The 24342-nt window shown below is 42.8% G+C and overlaps 3 protein-coding genes across 10 annotated transcripts; all 3 read left to right on the top strand.

Annotated features, from left to right (window-relative positions):
• Positions 1-8218: 8218 nt before the first annotated feature.
• Positions 8219-16209, top strand: LOC136512844 (E3 ubiquitin-protein ligase MBR1-like). 8 transcript variants are annotated; one of them, XM_066506855.1, is made up of 8 exons: positions 9043-9879; positions 9973-10149; positions 13349-13464; positions 13591-14232; positions 14872-15341; positions 15423-15521; positions 15617-15763; positions 15889-16209. In XM_066506855.1, the coding sequence occupies exons 3-8, from the start codon at positions 13383-13385 to the stop codon at positions 16033-16035; spliced, it is 1587 nt and encodes a 528-aa protein (XP_066362952.1). In that variant the 5' UTR covers positions 9043-9879; positions 9973-10149; positions 13349-13382; the 3' UTR covers positions 16036-16209. The 8 variants fall into 8 exon arrangements, with proteins under 8 accessions (XP_066362956.1, XP_066362953.1, XP_066362952.1 ...); XM_066506858.1 differs by having other exon boundaries at positions 9973-10157; positions 13612-14232; XM_066506854.1 differs by having other exon boundaries at positions 9973-10157.
• A 995-nt stretch (positions 16210-17204) lies between these two features.
• On the top strand, positions 17205-18543 carry LOC136512846 (fasciclin-like arabinogalactan protein 11). The gene has a single exon (XM_066506860.1). The coding sequence runs from the start codon at positions 17533-17535 to the stop codon at positions 18322-18324; it is 792 nt and encodes a 263-aa protein (XP_066362957.1). The 5' UTR covers positions 17205-17532; the 3' UTR covers positions 18325-18543.
• Positions 18544-19748: 1205 nt separating this feature from the next.
• On the top strand, positions 19749-24082 carry LOC136513353 (PHD finger protein ALFIN-LIKE 1-like). The gene is made up of 5 exons (XM_066507348.1): positions 19749-19993; positions 20079-20111; positions 20202-20424; positions 23265-23394; positions 23472-24082. The coding sequence occupies exons 1-5, from the start codon at positions 19876-19878 to the stop codon at positions 23727-23729; spliced, it is 762 nt and encodes a 253-aa protein (XP_066363445.1). The 5' UTR covers positions 19749-19875; the 3' UTR covers positions 23730-24082.
• Positions 24083-24342: the final 260 nt, after the last annotated feature.

Here is a 24342-nt window from a genome sequence, read left to right as displayed (position 1 = left end):
AGCCATTTAGATGCTGCTGCTGGTGGATGCATTCTTTTCGCTAAGTGTTGCAGATGCTAAGACGCTGATCGAGAAGATGGTCTCCTACCAAGGATGGAGCGACGATCGACTCCAACCCCATAAACTGAGGTATGCATTCAATTAAAGAAATTGACATGCTTGCAGCTAAGATGGATCTGCTCGCAAAGCGAGTAGAACATTATGAGAAGGTGAGTGCCCAAGAGACACTTAAAGCCATGGATTCCCACATGACTTGCGAAGTATGTGGAGATGTTGGACATTCGGCAATTCCTAGCCCCGAAACTCAAGAGGACCTCAACTTCAGTCAACACTGACAACATGGTTCCGTCCACAACATCAAGGCTAGAATCAGCGCTCCAACAATCAGGGAGGTAACAATTATTACTCTTCGTCTCGTTTGAATAATCAAGGTAATAATAGTTATGCTTTCCTAAAAGATCTTGTTTATAGCAATGGTAGAATGACTGATAGTATTAATAAGAAACTACATGCTTATGAAAAGATGTTGGAAAATATAAATGCTAAATTGGATGAATTTTCTTCTATCTTAAAGAATCAACTTAGTTTTAATAAGATGATAGAAACCCAATTAGCTCAAATTGCTTGCTGCTATCCCATCCTATGAAAAAGATAGAATTCCTAGCAAACCTGAGGGAACAACTGGAAACAACCAACCTTGTTACTGCAAAGTATGGCTATGCTTTAAATTCTTAGGGTTCCTATTTATTAGATTCCCCATTTACCATTAAGAAAGGTGATCCCGGCACCCCCATGATTACCTGCTCCATTGGAACTCATACCTTCCATAATGCTCTGTGTGATCTAGGCTCTAGTATTAATATAATGTCAAAAGAAACATATGACAAATTGTTCTATACTACCTTAGCGCCAACTTCAGTTTACCTACAGCTAGCCAACCAATCTATCTGTTATCTCGAGGGAGTAGCCACTGATTTATTAGTTAAAGTTAGGAAGTGCCTATATTCCTACATATTTTATGATCTTAGACATGGGCAATGCCGAGGATACACCTTTAATCCTTGGTCGTCCCTTCCTTAACACTACAAATGCTTGCATATATGTGGCTTCTGGGCAAATCCAATTCCACTTTGTTGAAAGAAAAGAAATATTTGCTTTTGCCTCTGGACAACCTCTATTTGACGAGAAACAGGAAAAGAAGAAGCATCCAAAGAGAATCAAGATGAAGAAACCAAAGCCGATTGAAGAACCAGAGAAACCTATCAAGAAGAAGAATAGAAAGAGATGGCGTAAAAAAAGATATGTCCTCAAACTCATCATCCCCTGATCCTAACAAGGCCTCCGAGGTGGAACAAGAGGAAACACCTCCGCCCGAGAATGAATGACCTTGAGCCCGTCAAAAAGGTAAGTTCTGTATCCCTTGCATTTATTTAACGCATTTCACTAGTTGCATCTCATATTTAAATTTCCAATAAATTTGCTTTACATTGCATGATAGGTTAGTTGCATTTAGCTATTCTATGTTAATAAATAAAGTTTGTAGTAGCTAATGCCTGATAGGATAGATTTGCATTTAAAGCAACATATAAAAAAAGAAAAAAATATTAATCATAATGAATAAAATTCAGTAGCATTCCTATTGAATAAGTTATCTAGTAGTTATAGGTTTAGTTAGTTAGTTATTTATGCATTTTAGTAGTATTAGTTAGTCAATAAAGAAAAGAATCAAAAGAGCCGCCAGAAGACATTCCAACCTATGCAAAAGGCAAGCTTGGAGGAGATATCTCTCCCCGCTCAGGTATGAAGATCTTAAACCCTCTCTTTACATTCATATTTGCTTTACATTTCAATATTCATGATCATAGAATGTAGAGAGGAGTGCCTTTAAATTTATCTCGTGAGAAACTCTGCTCTAATAACATGGTGATAGAATTAATTGGAGATGATGAATAGTTGCTCTATGATACTTTGCAAAAGCTTGTTATACAACCTTATACTTCTTAAGTTTTGAGCATGATAAACTTAGAGTTCATCCTAAGTTAAATGCTTTTGTGGGTTGCAAATGCTAGAACCAAGAATAGGCTTTGGTAAGATCTTTGAACCTATCTGAGGAATGGTAAAAACAACCTAGAGTTTTGTTTTGCCAAGAGCTAAAACTCTTTTGCTAGAAGTTCCTCAATGGTGATAAATTCCTACCAAAGCCAAATAAACATCCATTCATATATGATAAAGCCACCATAAAAGCTGCTTGTTTGTTTTGAGCTTTTTCAAGCCTTGTTGATCTGAGTAGAGAAACTTTTCATGCTTTTTGATCAAGATCACGTACACCCACATATTTATGCTATTCCTACACTAGAGATACGCAACCTCATATCCTTTCCATTCATTATTGCTTTATGAGAATCAAAGTTACCTCTCTAGCTGTCTTACATAAAAAAGAGAGGCACGGGCTACAGAAAAAAAATGAGAGAGAATAAAAAAGCAAAAAGCTCTAGTGTTCAGTAAAAAGAGAGAGATAGAGAGTGAGAAAATGAAAGTAGCCATGTCCTCTCAAAAAGAAGCTAGAGAAGGGAAACTTCTCAAAGAGTACCACTTCCATCAAATATACCACACACATGCTCCTTGTGATCCAAGTGTTTGACTTAGCAATATATTCAATTCAAGTAAGCTATGCTTTTAACCCTACCTTGAGCTCCACATAAGCTTTAGGGTAGAAATTAAGGCTCAAATTCATGGTCTTGGTGAGGATTTCAAACACCATTGAGTGACTTCAGTGTACCATCTGAGGAACTTAGGCAAGTTTTCTTCTCAAAATTGATTGAAAACCTCCAGGAAGTTTGAGCTAAACCAAAGTAGGCAAAAAGTATCTATCTAGCTACATAGTCTTGCAATTGCTTGTGTCAAGGTGAAAGCTATAAGTCCCACATTGCTAAGACTAATGGTGAAATTTCTAAGTGCTAACATGTTCAACTCAAGAGATAGTATTTGTTTGTATACAAGTCTTTGCAGGGCATTACATAGTATGCAACTCCTGATCCAACACCTATTCCATGCTAAACTCACATCTTTGCTGAGGACAACAAAGGGGTAGCTTGGGGGCGCTTGTTGACGGTCACTAACACCCGTTTGGACCATCAACATTGCACCCAAAAGCATATACAGTGAGGTAAATCATCATCACATGTGTATAATTTTGTTTAAATTTCACCTAGTTCCACTTGTACTTGTAGAATTATTTGCATGCAGGAAATATGGCAAAAATAGGCCAAAATGGTGACAAACATGGACCAAGGAAGCAAGTGAACGTGGTAGGGCCACCTGGGCCCACAGGATAGTGCCACCCAGCGCCACCTAGGTGCCGGCCGACCCCACCAAGTGCCAACTTGGCACTTTGCCACATCACCGATCTGTGGGAGCTTCTCTAGAAGCAATACCAAGCGTTGATTCAAGTCGGTTCTAACCAATGGTCACGATGAAGAGGCCATGGATCCATGGGCCCATTGTCATAGACGTGGAGCCTCACCAGCCGACTTACCAGCCAAGTTTCACCATGTGCTGCTGTCTTCACAACTGTCATTGAGGAGCAACCAGCACCCTTGGATGCAAAGGCGGTGCATCCAAGGGCCGCCCGGTGCCCCCTAGCGCTTCCCGGTGCCCTAGGTCCTCCACCGACCTTGTCACTACCTACAAATACCCTCATGCCTCTCTACACTATAAATAGAGGGTGTGGAGCTCAGTGGAAGGATGGCCCATTCAATTCCAAGCTCTCCAAGTTTCTCTTAGCTTTCTAGCTTAGCATTAGCTATAGAGTAGTAGTTTAGTAGTGGAGTAGAGCAAGAGCGGAGCTGCTCTCGAAGTCCGGAAGAGTCTTCTAGGTCTATTATAGCTCCTTTGTAATTCTTTCATTTCAACATTTACTTTATTCAGTATTTATTTAAGTACTTTATTCTAGTATTATTGCTTTGCTTTACTTTAAGTACTTAGTCATTAGTGTTCATCATTAGTGAGCTTAGGTGCTTGTTGTTTGGCGTTAGTAGCATAGGTTATCTTATAATTAGTAGTCTTTCGTTAGTACTGGTTCCATCATCCGGTTAGGGTGCTTTGATCTCATTTCATCGGAGCTCAGATTGAAATAGTAAGTTTATAGATTAAACATGGTGCTTAGGCTATAGATTACCTATGGATATGGCTAGGCCTCTAGATAGATTGTGGTAGGTGGCAATGGTGATAGCCTTGTCCATCCTCTGTATTCCACCATGATAGGTCTAGTTATTAAATCATAGGACTCATGGCAGACTTTGTCTATTTAACTCTCCAAGTTAGTAGGCGGGCTGTGCCCTAAAGTACTATTGCATTTCTCCTAGTTATTTGTTTACCCTTACTTACTAGAAAGATAAATCGCTCGCTCTCCCACCTAGTTATCTCTAGGTTAGCTTGTATTTAGTAGTTTAGTTTAGGTAGTTTACATTCATCCTTCACTATCATTTACCTATCTAGGATTAACTTTAGCCTTCCTTTAGCAAATCCTAGTCCAATTATAAATTCTAGCCTTCCGCCTTCCTGTGGGATAAAATATAAATTCAACACTCGGTACTCACAGAGCGAAGTATCAACACATTGCTTAGTTTGTGTAGCTAAGTAATTTGCGCTCTCTAATTTGGCTTGTGTAGCCTTGTTTTTGAGCATTGCTAGTGAGCTTAGGGACTTCGTGCGCTTTGCATCACTAGTTGTGTAGGAGCTCTCTCGGTTGCTTGAAGTACTAGTTGCATAGGTTTGTGTGATCTTGTAAGCTAGAATTGTTTAGGTGAGCTCTAGCTAGCCTATCACCTTTGTTGTCTATTTAGGATCTTTGTAAGGTGCTTGAAACTTAGATAGTCTTGGCTTGACCGATACTTTTAATTCCGCATTTGTTTCGGTTAGCCGACGCGTTTAATTTTTAGAAGGTACTATTCAGCCGTTCTAGTCCTCCATCTCGACCTTACAACCGGACATGGCGGTGAGCCATCGAACACGGGGTGGTGATGACCACTCGGCCAACCCCTCGAAAACACTAGTCTCTGGATAAAAGGGGCGGTGCACCGCCATGGGGTGGTGGCGACCGTGGTGGTGCCTAACTCCAGAAACCCCACTCTCTTTTGAAATAGGGCAGTGCCACTAGACAGGGTGGCGGTACCCTCGGCGGTGCACCATCGCACCTAGGGCGGTGCACACTGCCATGTGCGGTGCCAGCTCCCACGCACTTGCTCGCTCTTGGCCGAGTACATGTGGGCACCGTCCTAGGTGTGGTGGTGCCATCGGACAAGGGGGCGGTGCCTGCCCAAGCACCTCCCTCTCGACCTGGCTTAGCCGGTCACTACCATAGGGGTTGTGGTGCACCAGACAAAGGGGTGGCGGTGCCCTAAGGCAGCACCCCGAGCCAAGTTTTGCCTCCTTTTCTTCCCCTTTTTGACCACCTTTGCAAATGTGCTAACACTCCAAGTGTTTCACCATCACGTACAATTGTGTTAGCATTTTCACAATTACTTTTCAAAGGTTAATCACTTTTCTCACCGATTGTGCACTAGGCCTAAAATACATATGCAAGTTTTCCAACACCTAGTGTCACTAGATGATCGAGTTGTCCGATAAGAGCTTCCCCTCTTAATAGTACGACCTATCTATCCTAAATATGATCACACTCTCTATAGTGTCTTAATCACCGAAAACAAAATGTCCTCTATGGATATCACCTTTGCCTTGAGCCCTATTTTGTTTTTCTCTTTCTTCTTTTCCAAATCCCAGAGCTTGATCATCATCACATGTTCCACACCACCACCAAGGACTTCATTTCATGTGGCCATTTCCATCCATGAGTGCCACCTAGCTCCTTCACTTAGGTTGGACAAACCTATCTCAAATCCACACTTAGAGTATAGGGTTAGTCCAAATAGGTTTCATCAATTAACCAAAACTAAACTAGGGCTTCATCACGTTCAACCATGACGGAACCGACTTGGGAAGACTCTAGAACACTCCAGAATGCAACCACTGCAACCTAGCCTGAGCCTCTGCCATGTGGGGCCAGCCAGCCCCACCTGCAGGCTGGCCGGCCTATGGGGCCCCTATGTTAGCCTCTCCTCACTATGTCGGTTCTCCACCGCCTTAAAGATCAAATCTGTGCTGTTGCTCAAGGTCAATTTGATCCGAGGGTCCAGATTTGACGTTGCCCCCTATATATACGCCCATGTACCCCCTCCAGCAGAAACATCCTGAAACCCTAATTCATATCCTCGTCATCAGGATCAGAGTCAGCAGTCAAGAGAAGATTAGTCCTCCAAGATAGGATCTAGTCTTGTAAATAGAAATAGTGAGATAGAGAGTGAGGGAAGAGATTGGAGGAAGCCTGTCGGTGCTCTCTCTACGGCTCCTTGGTGGAGTCAAGTTCTACTTGAGCTTACTTCTGAGTTTTCTCTAGTAATCAACTTCTAATTCAAGTAAGTATCGTATTTATATCGTTCATCAGGTTCGTGACTCTCTTTTGAGTTCTTTAATCTATAGACGCTCTAGGTTAAAGTATTAATCGTAAGTATAAGCATGATGCTTAGACTTGGGTTAATCATGGATGCACCCTGCATTCCGGACTGGTGGTAGATCACGAGTGTGACACTCTCGTTGAGTCCTTTGCAGTCCATCTCCCGTCTGTAAGCCAAGTAGGACCCGGTTACTACGGAAAGCATCCTCTATTGGCGTCTTTCCTTAGTAATATCCCCAATTAAATAGTAGAAGACATAGCTTACCTAAGTTAGAACTAGAGAACCTTAGTAATCCTCTCTACGCTCCTGTTTATCCTTAACCTTGTTGCTACCCTTAGTTAAGTTAGACTGTAGTTAATCTCACACATTTCCCTATGGATACGATACTCGGAATACTCCGGGTGAAAGCTACAGTGGCATCCGTACGCTTGCGAATTTATCTGTGTGCATCTTAAATATACCAACAGTGTGTCGGCTCGTCTGATTTGAGAGTTGAATTCTCGTTTTCAGCTTTTCCCTCACTTAGCTTGGGTGCCCCTTTTCGTTTAGTTTAGGTCCTGTTTGGCAACGCACTCAAAGCTAATTCTATGCTAAATCCAACAAAAGCTCTTGCAAACAGTTTTTCAGAGAGAAGAAATTCTTTGCTCATTACATGAAGTGATTCTCTAGAGCTGAAAAAAGTAGTTTCTCTTGATTCTGTGAAGTGATTCCTCATTGTGATTCTGAGTTTATGCTAAAGAATAAAAAAGAATCTCTTTCAACCACTTCCATTAGAGAATCAACTTTCATAGAAATCAGAATTAGATAGAGCTCTAGCAAACAAACCCTTAATCATCACCTACATTGCATTCTAGGTGTATAAAATTTACTCTCCTTGAATGAATGTGTGTTCCACCTGAAATGCATGATCATTTGAGGTGTGTATTTTTTTGTTGTACATATATAAAGCTTTTAGTTCCACACTTCCACTTAAATTGCATGCTTTCTTCGAGATGTACACATTATTTGTTCCCCTTTCTAGAATTTATTCCACATGGACAACATTTGTTTTAGCCAAACAATTTGTTCCCGAATGTACAAATTACTTGTTCTCCTTGTCTAAAATGTCATTCCACCCAAACAACAGTTAAGAAGAGCTTGCACTTCGGTAGATCAGAAACCGCCTGTGATCCGGCAAGTGAAAGAGACATGGATCATGAGACTTATCCTAAGTCAAATAATCTTGTGTTTAAGTTTAACCAAGTTTATACGGATCAAAAACGAAATGTCACTCTTTGCTCGACAGATCAGTGAACGGAATAAGAAATAGTACTATAACAGTATATGCAAGGGACGACAAATTACGCAGCGCACAACCTTCCAAAGAGAGAAACGTGAAAGAATAGCAAGAGCACAAGGAACCGTGCCGCCATGGTCTTCCTTCGGTGCACAGAGACCGCCGCCGAGGCCACGTTGGCCGTGTCCGGTGCGGCACGGTCGCGGTCCCACCGACGTGGGCCCCTCAGAGCCGACCTAAAAGACGCATCGCTTGCCGCCTTTTGAAAATCTCATCTCATCAAAAGACCACCGAAAATGCACCCACGTCCCACCGACCGATGGGCCCGCCGTCCGTCCTCGGCCCACAAACCCCAATCCCGCACCTCCAGCTCCGCCTTATAAATAAGCCCCCCCGCCGCCTCGATCCCCCTTTCCTTTGCCCCCCGGAAGAAGCCTCGCCAAAAGGAACAATTCCTCCGCTCTCTCGAGGGCGGTTGCGTGCTCGCGCGAAGAAGCCCCGAGCCCCGGAGCCCTCCCGCTCCGACCGGTGGGGGAGCGCCGATTCGAGCCGCCGATCGGCCGTCCGCGAAGGTATACCCCTCCGATTCGGCCCCCAGCCCCCGCTTAATCTGCGTGGTACTCGTATGCATTCGACGGTAGCGGCACTGTGTGGTTTGATCGGCCTTTTTTTTTTTGGTACAACCCATCCTGTGTGCGGGTGGGATCAGTGGGCGGATGCTCGTGGATTTAGGGGAGTTGCAGTCGTTGCACTAGGCTGGGGTTCTCCCTGCTGGGTCGCGGTCAAAGTAAAGGGGGATTTGGGGTCGCTGTTCGCTCGTCGCCGTCTTAATTACCCGGATTAGTGCGATTTGAGCGGCACGGTGCATCGATTCTGCGTGCGGAAGCGTGGCGGTTGCTGTGACATGGATGTGCCCCTGAATCTCCTAATCCGTGGTGGTCCCATCACTTCACCTCATATTGTCTGATTTGTATTCTAGCTGTTCGCTTCATCTCTATCACCAAACCCGGAAACCCCTGTTCTCTCCGTAAAAGGAATAGTCCCACATTTCAGCCTCTTATTATGTGTTTTCAGTGAATTGATTGTTACCCAAATCCATCACTTACTCCAGCTTCTACAGATAGGTCATGGTCTGAATCAGTTGGGCTCTTGAGCTATGTCATTTAGGCTGGGAAACAGAGTCTCTGTAAATGGGGAATGCTCCTGATTCGGCAGTATGGAAACTTGTTTTATGTTAGGGTACCCTTTATGGTCATGGTTGGGTGTGTCCAAACAATCCCTACTACCAGGTGATCAACATGCGTCCAACATGTCTTGGCTATCCCCTTGTTATCATCTGTTTTGATCATTGCCTCTTTCATGTCCCTTCTGTTAATTGACCATTCTCCATTTACAAAATTATGTTACTATGGTTCAGCTTATATCTATATCCTTCTTCAATTGAAGCTCTCTGACAGGTATGGATGACTAATTGGTGTCTAGCAGTTTGAGGAATCATGTTTCCTGTCCCAGTTTACTTACTCTGTAGCTTAGGAACTCCAATCCACCTTGGAGCGCATTCATGACTGATGCTTTTGACCTTTGAAGCTTATGAGTGGGTAATTCTTTTCTGTATCCCCCTTATTGTTTATTAGCTGGTAGCAGAAACCGACAAATATGTATCCATACTACAGATCTGAATCTCGTTTATCTCCACTTGTCAATCTGTGATGCCAGGATTTATCATTTTGTTTAACACACTTTCTCATAATTTAAAAGCAATGCACTAGAATTTCAGGTTATGCAATCTCTTAATATGTTTGTTCACAAGAAAAAAAATATCATATGCATGACTTGTGCTATATCTCAGACTTCAAATGTACCTTCTCCCTGTGACACTCCTACAGCCATTAAATTATTGAAGGTGCCCTTTGATGCTTCAATCTGTATTGGAAATATCTAAATTCCATCAGACATAGAACATATAAGTTCTACACTCAGTTTTTCTTTAGAAGAAGAAGCATTGAATCTGTTAAAGGTACAACACTGTTGTCCTTTGATTTGATGGTAATGCATGAAATTCAAACACCGACGTGTCTTCTGCGTCTTCAGGTATCTTTATTGGTATTTAAAGACTATATTATACAGTATTCTATTTTATCAGAAATGGCACAAAAAAAACTGTTATTTCTTATGGGAATGCAGGTTTAGTGAGATCTGGCCTCCGCAATAGTCACCTTCTTGAAAGCAGATGTATAAGGCTTATTAGAGTTGGAGTTCGATCTTTGGGGACATGAATTGATTCTGTTATTTGTTTGACTCCAATTTGGGGCAATCACGGGCTTTAGGTTGGGTGAGGAATTGTCGTTTCAACGAATTCAGGTACTCAGGTTAGTGATAGTTTCAGAATATTGTAGTTACATATTTGTGGCGGTGAGTAAGCTATGAAGTCATGATGAGAACCTTAATTCATTGGGTACCACATTCACTCCTTTTTTTGGGAAAAATATACATTCACCCCCTAGCTTAATATGAGCATTTCCTTCTCTCTAGCTCTTCCATGGTCCAACTAAACCTTGGAAGTTCTTCTGGAGAATTATCTCAGTCTTTTCAGATATTTGCATTTATTACTTCAATCATTTGAATTGTTCGACTAATGACTTTGCAGGTACTATTTGAACACTGCACTAAAAAATGGAGTTTCTTTTCTTGTTTGACATCTTGATGTGCCAAAATCAAGCTCGCATTAAAGGTCAAACAAATGGGCAAAATTTGGGCTCCTTGATTAGTTTTATCATTTGAATTATTCGACTAATGACATTGCAGGTACTATTTGAACACTGCACTAAAAATGGAGTTTCTTTTCTTGTTTGACATCTTGATGTGCCAAAATCAAGCTCTCATTAAAGGTCAAACAAATGGGCAAAATTTGGGCTCCTTGATTAGTTTTTTCAGTGTTAAGCGATGAATCTGCTTTGGTAAATGGGAGAGCTGATCCAGTTTGTCCATATGCCTTGTGAGGACTATTTGTCCTCAGTAAGAGCATATGTTCAACATCACTGTTGGACTTCTGTTGCCCTTAGAATGAGATGGTGGCTTCTCTTACAAGATTGTAACAGCCTTTTAACAGCCCAAGAGACAAGAGAGGCCCTCCAGTTGTGAGTTTTTGGAAGAGCCAATTGCTGCTAACTTCATATCATTCTGAGGACTGGAAAAGGTGGACCAGTGCCACTCTTAGCATCTACCACCTAGAACTTTTAGCCCATTGGTGGTTGTATGGTGAAGTTCATCAAGTATAAAGGCGAGAAGGGTAGTTTCATGGCCCACTGTTAACTTATAGGGAGAGAAATATTGAGGTTTGTGGAAATATTGGCTGGAGCAGCATGATCACCCACTAGTCCTGATTTTGGATGGTAGATTTAGGTTGGCGTAAATGTGGGATAAGGAACTAACAGTTGTTTCACACCAAATTAGTTGATCTGAAGATCCTTTCCAAGTAAAAAATCAGCTTACCATGTAGAATTGGCTACGGCGAGGGTAGCTTGGCCCATGAAGTAACAATTCTTTTGATCACACTGAGAGGATGCCATTTGCAGATAGCTATTCAATGTTGTTGGAAGGAGAAAGATGCTAGTTGAAAATAGGTGAATTGATGATGTTGGAAACAAGATGCATTTATTCATAAGACGAACAAAAGGACAACAATTTCGAGGAGGAACCTTTAGCAATCTTGTGTGTGCATCTGTTATTCATACATGGGCATGTGTGTACCTGAAATGCTAGTGCTATATCTACCTGCCTTCATATTTCCTCGGGCTTCTGGAGCTGATAGCTAGTGCCATACTTTCTGCCTTATATGTCCATTTCCTTTCTGTTTAACAGAATTATGTACAATTTATTATTAGGTTCTCTTCCCATGACTAAGCTCGTTTGACGGGCTTTTCATTCCATGTAAAGAATTAGAAGATTCTGGCCAATCTTCTTATGTTCAATAGAATGTAATACGAACTGTACTGTTTGATAAGTGCTGCCATATAATTTAGTTGCACACTGTTTCAACTTCTTTGGCTATTACTGTATTCCTGTTGTTACAGATGCTGTCAATAGGTTCTTTGCCTTTTAAAATTGGTCCTTTCACCTGGTGTTGTACAGAGTCCTGGTGTATACTGCTTTACTGAATTAATGTGGTAAGGCTAGTGTCTTTGTAGGTTAGGTATTAGGATTTTATACTTGATACTGAACTATTAAAATATCATCTGTAATTTGATCCTAATATCAATGGATTGTATAGCTGCTTATCTATTATTTTCTATCACTTGGAGAGAAGACAATGCAGCCTTGATATGCTGCTTGTAATTATCTTGTATAAAGCCTGTTAAATGTAATCATATTTAATGGTGCAGTATCAAACTATCGATTTATATATCTACTAGCCTCTTTGTTATCTTCAAACAAACATCCTCTTTTTATACTGTTCATGAACAACAATACAGCAATAAATATTCTCCAATCCGGGCCTGGTGCAAGCGGTAGAGTCTTACCGCCTGTGACCGGAAGGTCCCGGGTTCGAGTCGCGGTCTCCTCGCATTGCACAGGCGAGGGTAAGGCTTGTCACTGACACCCTTCCCCAGACCCCGCACAGAGCGGGAGCTCTCTGCACTGGGTACGCCCTTTAATTGACCGTGCTGCATTTCTGATTTTTTTTTTTTTTTGTTTCTTTCATCTTCCAATATTTGAGTGCAAATAAACCTTTACGGAAGGTAAAATTTGTTAGTGCCAGGCACCATAATGACATGTATACATAAAGATTCTCTTCCACTTGCATGTACATTATTGGCATAACATAGGTATCCTCTAGCTGCTTGGTGACCAAACATTAGAGAGTAGTATTTTGTTGTTTTCAAAAGGTTAGAATTTTGAACTATTCATCATATGGGAAAATCCTATGCTCTATCATTACTTACCAGGCCCAGTTTGGTGACCAAACATTAGAGAGTAGTATTTTGTTGTTTTCAAAAGGTTAGAATTTTGAACTATTTATCATATGGGAAAATCCTATGCTCTATCATTACTTACCAGGCCCAGTTACTGCCATCACCAAAGCTATAAAAGTTTCTGATTCTTGTATTGAGGTCTAAAAGTCAGGTTTCCACCCTATATATTTTATTTTGTAGCAGACTATTATACAAGTACGATGATGATGCCTTCTCTAGTTTAATTTATAAACTAAATACTGTGGTCAAAACATTTTATGTTTGCTTAGTTAATTAAGTCGGCATGGTTTCTAGTCTTCTTGGATATGACGAGGATTTCATTTGTGTTGTGTGTGTTGTACCAAAGTTAAATAAGACACTGGATATGATGGAATCTTTGGGGTTTTGGCACTGGCAGCTCTAGCCTGTGTGATTGTAATCTCACATCTTGCGGTTCTAAGGTTTGAATGATCCTTTTTAATTTGTTCTGGAAGTCTTAAGTATTTGTGATTCTCTTTATATTACATTTTCTTTTCTAAATCTACATGTATATTTGCATCTACAATTTGTTTTTATAGAATACTAATGCCGAGCCTATAATTTTCCAGGTTAAGCAAAATCAAATCCCTCTGTTCATGTGTTATGGCGGGACATCATCATAATAACACACATGCCTCCAGGATGGATCATGTGAACAGGTTCCAGAGTGAACCACAGCCTTTTGGTATATGGACTTCCACAAACATACTAACTTATTGTTTATTGTACATTTCAATTATTGTGAACTCATCCAATTGCACCCCTGTTATGCCAGGTCCAAAGTTACTTATGCATTCTAGAACTGATGCAGCGAATGGAGCTCTATCAACAGGTTATGGGGGCGCACCAATAAGATCAAATGACATTCCATCCTCAAGTCACACTGGGCAATCTCATATTCAGCACAGTGATGCTCCTGGAACCATGCTTGCATCCTATTCTGGCTATCCTCATGCTGGAAGCTCCAGTAGCATCTATGCACCACATAATACTCATCATCCGCCTTCTTTGAGTTATCCACATAGGTCTGAGGATAACTTCATTCTGAGTTCCCATATGGATGACAGAAGCGTTACACTGAAGCGGAGAAATCCAATTATTCATCCAGTGGATGGAGTCAATATCGGGAGCTGTTATGCTGGCAGTTCATCTAATCCTCAGTTCCCTCGCTACATTCCTGCTCCTGAATCCTGCCCTCCTCGAGTAACTTCAAATATGGGTTCAAGCTACTGGAGTGATCATCCCTTTGGTAGCCATGGAGGATCTCAGAGGAATGTGAGAGGACGCCATGATCACAATCCGATCCATTTGGGACACAATCCAGGTGTACCTTGCGCATCAAGCAGCACTCATGGGCCACAAAACCATACTAATGTAATTGGTCCTCCTCGAAGTACAGCAGTGCCACAAGATAGAGCACATTTTTCTATACCTCCAAGAGTGACTGCCCCAGGTTAATTTTGATGCCTTTTCTTCTAGTAAATTTCATGATTGATATTACTTTCAAGTGTTTTGTTGCTATAAACTGTATACTACCTCCATCCCAAAATATAGCTACTTCTGGGTCTGTCTTTAAGTCAAACTATTTAAACTTTGACCAAGTTTCTAGGAAAAATAATTAACATCTATGATATCACATAAGGACATTCTGAAAAATTAATTGATAGTTGATCTAATAACACTATTTTAGTGTCCTAGATGTTGATATTTTCTACGATAAATTTTGTCAAACTTATCACATAGTTTTGACTCAAAACAAACCTAGAAGTGGCTATATTTTGGGGACTGAGGGAGTAACTGTTTTATAGTTCTATTATAGTACCATCAGTTGCAACATAGCAATTTTCAATTGCTTTTTAGTGCTGTTGTTGTTTGGGACTTGATTGCTTCTGCTGGGTTCACGTGCCTAAACCTTGATTGCTTCTGCTGGGTTTCAACTCTAGCCTACCCCAACTTGTTTGGGACTTAAAGTCTTTGTTGTTGTTGTTGTTGTTGTTTTTAGTGCTGTTCAAAATGAAATGATAGATTGCCAAGCACCCCGTTTTTTCAAATTTTGTTGTTATTCAAGAAGTTAAAGCTTTCTGTTCTGCAGGGACCGATGGAAACTCTAGCATGGCCTTCAGGGAGAGGCCATACTATTCTGCTCCGCAGAGGACCAACATAAATGCCCCCCCTATCCCAACACCTCCTGGTTCTTCTTATAGTCTACATTTTGTGCATGGTGGGTATGCCCCCAGAGCAGTCCCCCCTAACAGCATCAGCCCATATCCTGCCCCAGCTTTTGCGACTTCGAACAACTCGGTGACAGTCACCCATGAGCCTGATATCTCTAGCTATCGGCCTGCTGTCCCTGGCTACCAGCCTGCTGTCCCTAGCTACCCGCCTGCTACCTCAGCAGCAGCATCAAGTGTTCATGCTGAAGCTGCTGCATCTTCAAGACATCTGGGGCATGTGGCTCTTGGTTCCAGTGGTAGTGCAAGGAGTAGAAGTCTGAGGGATTCATACCATGCGTTCCGTCCACTGATTATTGAAGAAAATAACTTGAGAGGACCAGCAGCTGAGGTAGATGGTGTTGATTATTTTCTCATAATTACACTAACATGAATTCTTGCCCTGTAACTAATACAATTGCATTCTGTGCAGCGGGTTATGATGCTGGATCAGTTAGTTATCCATGAGTCAAGAGAAGATTCTGATCCTCACTGGGACATGAGGCTGGACATTGATGATATGAGTTATGAGGTAGTAAGAAAGAACCTACAGTCGATAATTATTATCACAAATCAGCACAGAATGTGTTCTGTAACTAATATAACTTTCTATGCTGTTATCTGCAGGAGCTGCTGGCTTTGGGAGAACGAATAGGCAATGTCAACACTGGCCTAGCTGATGAAAAACTTTCAAGCTGTGTGATGGAGATAACTTGCTGCAGCTCTGCCCATACCCATGGTGACACTGAGAGCGCAAGATGTGTAATTTGCCTGGTAAGATTACACCCTTGCACAACATCCGGTTTAATGTTACACTTGCAATTCCTGTTATATATTATCTCGAGCTGTTATCTACTATTTCAAGTCAATGCTTATCAAACACCGGTGGCTGGCTGCAGGAGGATTACAAATTCAAGGACTCTGTCGGAAAGCTGAAATGCGGTCACGACTACCACGCTGACTGCATCAAGAAATGGCTGCAGGAGAAGAACGCTTGCGCAGTCTGCAAAGCTTCTGCGGCAGACGACAGCCGAGGCACCGAATGAAGTGGCCTCCTGATCCCGCCCCATTCACCCTATCTCAGGGGAAACTGTATCTATTTGCTGATCTGGTTCTGCTGTGTAAATAATGGTCCTGAAGTGAATTATTTGTGAGCTGAATTTGAACTCCGACATCTAAATCTATCCTCAAGCTAGTTGCTAATCGATGGTCCATTGATTCACATACCGGTTTGATTCTGCGGCTGTCCTTTTGCGCCGATGGAGGGGCCGGCCGTTAAGAGGTGCTTCGCAAGCCAGCTTGGCCTCTGCTCCATGGATGGTTCGGTGTTCATGTCAGTGATAATACGTGCGATCTCGTAAGTTGCTTGCCTTGGATAAAAAATCGTCCCATGGTGTATGAACAGTTTTGTTTGCTGCGGATGGATGCACCACCCTACTGATCCAGATGGTTGGATGCAATGTTGGCATCTGCATGTTGCTGGATCGTGACTAGCAGCTGTATGCATGCTAATCGCAAATTGCTGTCTCTGTAACCACTCTTTAAAGGATAAAAAAAGACTGCAGTTGAATTAATTTCATTATTATAGATGATAGAAGTTTATATAAACATAACAATAGTAAAATACGTTTTCTTTGGCCCATTTGGATGTAAGACAGGATTGGATGAAGAATTGCATTTAAGATGACTCCGAAGATTTGTTTAGACAATACATGATAGTTTATTGATGATTTGAGAAATTGTTCATTCTCTTCCCATATACTACGTATATTCGGTCTGAGGTCGTGCTCGAGAATTGTCCCATCGTGAAGGAGATCGCGATCTGACGGCCATGAGGAGCTAGCATCACCACGTACGTGAGGCACCATACACACAGTGACGGAAAATCTTCATTGGTAGTAGCAGTAGGCTCCATTCCGTTGCTCCACCTTATACGCATTTTCCCTCTGGATCCAGCATTGCAGGCAGCATGTCTGAATATCTCGATTCCATTCACCTTCACCATGCATGTACAGCTCGGACCGAAAGCTCCACCGATGGATGCAGCAGGTTGTTAAATGTTAGCAACTCTTTACCCGATCACTGTCCCGATTTATTTAGTTAAGCCGTCTTTACGACGTCCATCTCCACCTAATTAAATTACAAAAAATTCTCTAGCTCTCACTCGCGCACAGGAGTCTTAGAAGACGGAGAGATCCGATCGATCCCAAATTCCCAGTGCAACCCTCAGCGGAAACCCCACAATGCCAGTGGAGTTGCTGCTCCTTGAAGCAAACCACCACGCCACCTGCTAATCAACGTGCCATCTTCCAGCTCGACGTCTAGCTAGCTAAGCTAGCCCCCTCCATGGCAGCATGGCATCCCACCATTTCTCTCTCCATCCCCTCGCTCGCTCTCACTCCGGCCTCGATCGGCAACCTCGCTCCTTGTATATATATAACCCACTGATCGCCTCCATTGCAATATGCACATATCAAGAATCCAACGCTACACTACACACAAAAGCTAGTACTCCTAGTCCTAGCTAGTACAACTAACCCATCATGGCGTCTCGCCTCGCCTCCGCCCTTCTCCTCGCCGTCCTCATCGTGTCGTCCGCCGCTCCGCGGGCGCGCGGCCAGGCGGCGTCGGCGCCTGGCCCAGCCCCCGCGGCGCCCAAGACAATCACGGCGATCCTAAGCAAAGCCGGGCAGTTCACCAAGTTCATCCAGCTGCTCCAATCCACGCGGGAGGCGGAGCAGATCACGAACCAGCTGAAGGGCAAGTCCTCAAGCGGCGGTCTCACCGTCTTCGCGCCGCCCGACAGCGCGTTCTCGGCGCTCCCCAAGGGCACGCTCAACTCACTGTCCGACCAGCAGAAGACGTCGCTGGTGCAGTTCCACGTGGTCTCGGCGGTGCTCGCCGCCGCGCAGCTGGAGACCGTCAGCAACCCGCTGCGGACGCAGGCGGGGGACACGGGGCGGGGCAAGTACCCGCTGAACCTCACCGCCGACGGCACCAACGTCAACGTCTCCACGGGCGTGGTCAACGCCACGCTCGACGGCACGCCGCTCTACGCCGGGGACAGGCTCATCGTCTACCAGGTCAGCAAGGTGCTCCTGCCCTGGGCGCTCTACGGCCCGCCCGTCCCCGCGCCGGCGCCCGCGCCCGCGGAGAGCAAGAAGAAGAAGAAGGCCGCGGCGGATGCGGTGGCGGACGCGCCCGCGGCTGAGACCGCGGCAGGGACCACGACGACGGCGTCGGCGGCGACGCGCGCGCGCGGTGGCGTCGGAGCTGCTGTTGCTTCGTCCTGCGTGGCGGTCGCCGCCGTGGCTGCTTTGTGGTGGGCCATCTGACCACCACGTACAGTAGAGTAAGGATCCATGCCATGCGTGTCTTTGTCGTCGTGGAGCTTCTTTTAAATTTCGGGAGAGATGTTTCTAATTCATCAATCAGTTGTTTCCTTTTTTATATAAAAAAAATGTATTGTGGATGTATTTGGTGGCGTTTTGTAATGTTTGTGTTGTATACTTTGAACTGTACATGATGTTGAGTGGACGTATATTGTTATCCAATTGTTTAATTTGGACATTATAATTTGCTTATTATTACACAACACTTTACATTGAACCCAACACGTATGGGATTGTCTTTTATAGCGATGCCCCACGGTCCTGGGTGATGGGTCATCGCTAAGACAAAAAGTTCGTTAGTTAACTTTTTTTATATAAAAAGTACTCCTACATTCATGTCCCGTTCATTTCTCTTATAATCCGTCTTTTTCAGGCTTGTTTTTTCAGTCGGAACAGTGTTTTTCTCTCACAACAAATCAACCGGAACAGTGTTTCAGCGTTTTTTTAGCGAAGCAAACGGGCCTCAAAAGGAATAAATTTTCTTCCTCCTCAAAGTTAAGACTCATCTAAGTTGTGAGCGGAGCTCAAATATCAGTTTACTTCTACAATACCCTGGAGCTCAAAATATTAATTTATATATATGTTTTTCGTTGTCTCTTTTCATTTTTCCCCTATTTTCATGATCTATTAGACATACAAAAAGAATTAATTTAACTAATAATAGTAAAAAAAATGTGAACCTTAAAACAACTTATATGTTTAGATTGTAAAAAATAATCATATAGATATACCAAAATATACTAGAAGTTCACCTTATTTATTTCCTTCTATATGCAAGAAAATTATAATCTCTTGGAAAGAATTTCCTCTTATAGTGTCGTTGGATGACAAAAAGTTTGTTACCATACAAGATCAGTAGACGACCAAACGCCATATGTGCCACACGCAAATAGAAGAGTCTTCGTGTAGAGCCAACACTAGATCCAAGAATATTGCAGTCTCATAGATTGAGTTTCCTCTCAAACTGCGCTAGATGACAAAAAAAAAAAAAGGTTTGACATTTACCGTTGCGCTTAACGAAGAATCAAACCATTGCAGTAATTTTCAACAAAGCAATAGTATTTTTCTCTTACAACAAATCAGCCTCAGCAGCAGCCAAATTTAGATGAAAAGGGTCCTTAATCGTCTTGCTGTATGACTTTATGATATATATGGATTAATAAGGAGCCTGATTTTACTATTCCGGTCACAATACCATCTGTACCTTTGTGGCTTTTATCCTTAATAAGATCCTAATATGATTGTGAATTTGTGATCCCACCGAACATTCTCCGACTTGATTTAGCTCCCGTGATTTTGAACAAAAAAAAAAATCTTTGTCCAAGCTCTCGTAGACTTTAAATAGATGATGAGGTTTGCTTCCATCGTAGGACAAAATAAAAATCTAGACATCCGCAGGGGCTCCCGACCGCATCGCGATCAGTCATCTCCTCCCTTCCCTCCTGCGGTCTCGCTCTCGCCGGAGATCAGACGCACACGCGCCGCCCCGGGCCGATGGACGCCTCCTACCGCCGCGCCGGCGCCGGGAGCGGCTCCGCTCCCCGCTCCGTCGACGACATCTACAAGGACTACCGCGCCCGCCGCTCCGCCATCCTCCGCGCCCTCACCCACGGTACGCCCCCGGGGCTCCTGCTTCCCGCCACGCTTGTGAAGGTTCCAGCTCTAACCCTAGCCCCTCCCCTCCTCTCGCTTCGCAGACGTCGAGGAGTTCTACGCGCTGTGCGATCCAGGTCAGTCTCCTTCCCCTCGCGATCTCTGGCCTTCGATTTGATCTGGGTGCGAGCTGATCCGGTGTTTGGTTGGGGGTTGGGTGTCGGTAGACAAGGAGAACCTGTGCCTGTACGGGTACGCGAACGAAGCGTGGGAGGTGGCGCTGCCGGCGGAGGAGGTGCCCACGGAGCTGCCGGAGCCGGCGCTCGGGATCAACTTCGCGCGCGACGGGATGAACCGTCGCGACTGGCTCGCGCTCGTCGCCGTCCACTCCGACTCGTGGCTCGTCTCCGTCGCATTCTACTACGCCGCGCGGCTCAACCGCAATGATCGGTACCACACCATTCCTCCTCCATCTCCCAATTTTCGCCTCTGTTTCTCAAGGTCCGAAGCTTGCCTTGTTGCGGTCGCCTGCTCCTCTTGGTGTGTGCTGTCTGTGCTCATTGACACATATGACATGCATATACATGTGCTGAGGCTGTCTCAGGAGTATTCTGTGAGTTGAAGTGGATGTCAGGGTATGCAAGGTGTGCTGTGCCCTCTGTATGCATGTCCTGGTGCTGACGTGTTCGGATCCAACATTTGATTTGACAAGTAACTGTTCAGATTTGGGCCTTCTGGTTTCGTGGAATTTGCCAATTTTCGATTTAGAAAGCAAATGAGTTTGTTCCCATGTAACAATTTAAGGAGCTGCTCTGTTGAGCAAATGAGTTTGTTCCCATGTAGCAATTTAAGGAGCTGTGCCGATGAATTGTTTACTATAATCATGCGAATTACTAAGTTATATTAGCTTACAAAGCAATATTTTGCTGAAGTTGGGGAGGATATCTATTATCTGTGCTGTAGTTAGTTTGATGTAAACTTCTGAGCATGTGTGTGTGAACTGAAGTTTTATTCTTCCCTAAGATGTTAATACTGCCCTAATGAAAATTAGTGTTGTTTATTCATGTGGAAAGCTTAGTGGAGACCCTTCCTTGCCATCAGAATGTTCATATTTTGCTGAACTAAATATGCCTCAGAAATATTCAAATGCTTAAAGCCTGCTCTGTCGTTTTAAGTAGATTCCATTTTTGGGAATGAATTTCTTCCATCATGTATATAAGTTATTGCAGCATAAAGATATGAAGATACCTCCATGTGAGAAATTTCCAGCTTGTTATTCCTGAAAGACTTCTTGCTCTGACTTCAAGGCTTTGAAACTTTTTCTGTGATGGTTATACTTAGTTACTTACAAACTTTTTAGTTAAAAAGCATGCAAGTGTGAATTCATGATTACGATCTCTTCTGGCTTCCACTTGTTACTCACTGAGATTGTGCTTACATTTGGATTTGGTGGATGGTTCTGATTTTGTGGTTTGCTTAAGTACTATACTTCAAGCTTGTACTAATATTTCTGCCGAAGTAGCTATTGATGACCGTGGCCAGCCTTTTAGTCCCGAGCAGGCTGGCACAGGCTAGAGATGGAACCCAGCAAGAGCCATAGGAAAGTGCAAAAAAGAAAAGAGGGATTAGTAAGAGGCACAGGCCAAATCTGGACTAACTGCTAACTAGTATGATTTGACAAGATTATCCTGTGGTTTGAAAATGTGCAGCACTGCAATATCTCCCATGCTAGACTGAGTTAATTGCTCATTGTTAAGATCATTTGTTAGTCTCCAACAGTGGAAAAAAAGATTGATGATGAGTATAGGGAGAGACGATTTTTTTTTTTTGAGGTTGGGGGGGGGGGGGGGGGGTACAATTGTATGAAATCTGTCTTATAATATATGTATTTTCCCATATTCAATAACCACTTCTAGAACTAGAGCAAGCCCTCCTGATTATTCATTGCTATGATATATAATGACTGCAGATTACTAAACAAGAGACACAACTATTAGGTACCTGACAACATATTGTATTGTTTCTTATAATCAAAATCATTGCACATGTAATCACCACCTTTCTATACAACCTGAATGCATACTCCATTTTGTGTAAAGGACATGGATACTGACTGAAAATTGTTTGGACTTGATGTCATATAATACATCCTCATGTAGGTTGTTTGGAATAGGTTCCATTTTCTTATGTATCTCCAAATTTATTGTCCTATGAATTAGCTGATTTCTGATTAAAATCTGGAAAGGTGGTGGTATCATATATGGAGTTGGTAACTGAAGTTTGTTTGGAGCAAAAGCAGCTCATCCTTAAATTGCTTTGCTTACTAGTTCCATTTGTACACTTGCTTTTAGTTTGTACTCCAGATACATTGACATTATTTAACTTTTGGACTTGTTGTCAAACTGCTAATATTTTATAGATTTGTTTGAGGCAACATTTTCCATGAGTATTTAATGAGTTAAGTGTTTTCATCTTCACATGTGCAAGCTAGTTTGGTCTTACTGCTTTATATCTTTTGAGGACTTTGGGACAATACTGTGCACTCAAGTACTTTCGTAAATAGTATATAGCTCCAACTGCTCAACTCCTGTGCAATGTTGCCAAATTAAATTTATGTTTAGCTAAACTTCATGATTTTAAAAATATGTAGGGTAGCTTGGTATATTTCCAGCACTTTATTTGTTCTTTCCCAATGATACATTCTTCATTTGAATAATCTTTGTTGTAGACCAAGGGTTTTTTGAGAGCAGTCAGTGATGAGTACAAGTGAATTATTTCCTTTACAGCATGATGAGTATTGGGACCTTAGTCACCCAGTAAAATCACTTGTAGTTGTAGACATTAAGACACTTAAAACAACATTAAGGCCCCGTTTGGTAGGGCTCCTCTCTGGCTCCGTCTCGGCTCCTCCGGAGGAGCCCTACCAAACGGTTTAGTAGGAGGAGCTTTTGGGGAGGAGCCCTCCCAAACACACCCTAATATTGGCCAGTTGCAACTTGCAATCTTATAGTTGTGGCATTGTTTTTTTCATAAAAAATGTTCTTACAGTTACCTTTGGCTAGTCAATCATACTAAGTTAAAAGGTATTAAGCAGCCTTGACTTGAACTACAATGGAAGTGAAACATTTCATATTCCACCCTGCAATTGTTTTTGGTTGTTGTAGCAGGATCCAGTAGCCCATGACACAATAATAACAGATGTTACTACAATCTATATAATTTAACTGCCATTACAGAAGTTGATATTGCGGTAATCATTTGTGTAATGCTTTTGCTTTCAAATTGAGCAGGAAGCGTTTGTTTGGCATGATGAATGATCTGCCAACTGTGTTTGAAGTCGTCTCCGGTGGTGTGAAACAATCTAAGGAGAGGGACAGATCCGGTACTGACAATAGTGGTAGAAATAAACTGTCAGCAAAGGTAACAAGAATCCGCCTTTGTTTTTACCACCTCTTCTATTGTCATGTTATGATGTTGAACTTGATCTGTCTCTCCAGCAAACAAGCGAGCCACGATTAGAAAATAATGCCAGGGAGCCTGACGAGGGCTATGATGAAGACGACGGTAACCACAGCGAAACCTTGTGCGGGACATGTGGTGGAATATACAGCGCAGACGAGTTCTGGATCGGGTGCGATGTGTGCGAGAAGTGGTACCACGGCAAGTGCGTGAAGATCACCCCCGCGAAGGCGGAGAGCATAAAGCAGTACAAGTGCCCGAGCTGCTGCAATTCAAAAAGACCTAGGCCGCTCTAGGCCTGTAGCACCGCCCTCCTCACGGGGAGGACGACCATGGATGGAAGACTGAACGAGCAGGGAGGTCATAGCTGTCCTCGCGCAAGGTTAATACCGCCTTGCGATGTTTACTGTATCTTTTCGATTAAGCTTACATATGACGAAACGATGGCGATGCTAATGTGGGCGGGAAGATCACACATATTGATTATAACCTTGTTGTGGTTTCTCCATGCCATGGAGAGTTATGGTAGAGTTTGTATGTTGCCGGAGAAGGAATAGGGGCAGAGGAAGCCTTTGTAACGTTTATAAAGGTGAATTGGTCAGCTTAATAATCCGCGAGGTTTATGTTAATATATTTTATTTACTACCAAGACTGATGGTTTGCGTCACTAGACATGTGTGATTACGTAAGCTACCACCCACTTTGTGATAATCCTCGTCATCCGCTTCAAAAAGAGTAACAAACAGATGCACTTCGACAACGATTTACTACTAGGCTAGGCAATTTCCCTTAATGCGGACAGCTTTCTTATATTTTGTTGCCTATTTGACCAATTGTGGACAACATTTGCTTAATCACCCTCTTAGTGTCATGTTTTAAAAAATTAGCACGGGATGGTTTCAGTGAATT

The sequence above is a fragment of the Miscanthus floridulus genome, chromosome 16 (assembly GCF_019320115.1).
Source record: "Miscanthus floridulus cultivar M001 chromosome 16, ASM1932011v1, whole genome shotgun sequence".
Lineage (NCBI taxonomy): Eukaryota > Viridiplantae > Streptophyta > Magnoliopsida > Poales > Poaceae > Miscanthus > Miscanthus floridulus.
Note: the sequence above shows the minus strand (reverse complement) of the source record. Positions and strands in the feature narration are given on the sequence as shown.

Bases quoted from the DNA above. Each gene is read 5' to 3' on its own strand.
- LOC136512844 (XM_066506852.1), top strand. From the start codon at position 13,383: ATGGCGGGACATCATCATAATAACACACATGCCTCCAGGATGGATCAT. The intron at 15,342-15,422 runs GTAGATGGTGTT...CATTCTGTGCAG, and splicing joins TGAGAGGACCAGCAGCTGAG to CGGGTTATGATGCTGGATCA. The intron at 15,764-15,888 runs GTAAGATTACAC...GGCTGGCTGCAG, and splicing joins CAAGATGTGTAATTTGCCTG to GAGGATTACAAATTCAAGGA.
- LOC136512846 (XM_066506860.1), top strand. From the start codon at position 17,533: ATGGCGTCTCGCCTCGCCTCCGCCCTTCTCCTCGCCGTCCTCATCGTG.
- LOC136513353 (XM_066507348.1), top strand. From the start codon at position 19,876: ATGGACGCCTCCTACCGCCGCGCCGGCGCCGGGAGCGGCTCCGCTCCC. The intron at 20,112-20,201 runs GTCAGTCTCCTT...GGGTGTCGGTAG, and splicing joins CTACGCGCTGTGCGATCCAG to ACAAGGAGAACCTGTGCCTG. The intron at 23,395-23,471 runs GTAACAAGAATC...CTGTCTCTCCAG, and splicing joins GAAATAAACTGTCAGCAAAG to CAAACAAGCGAGCCACGATT.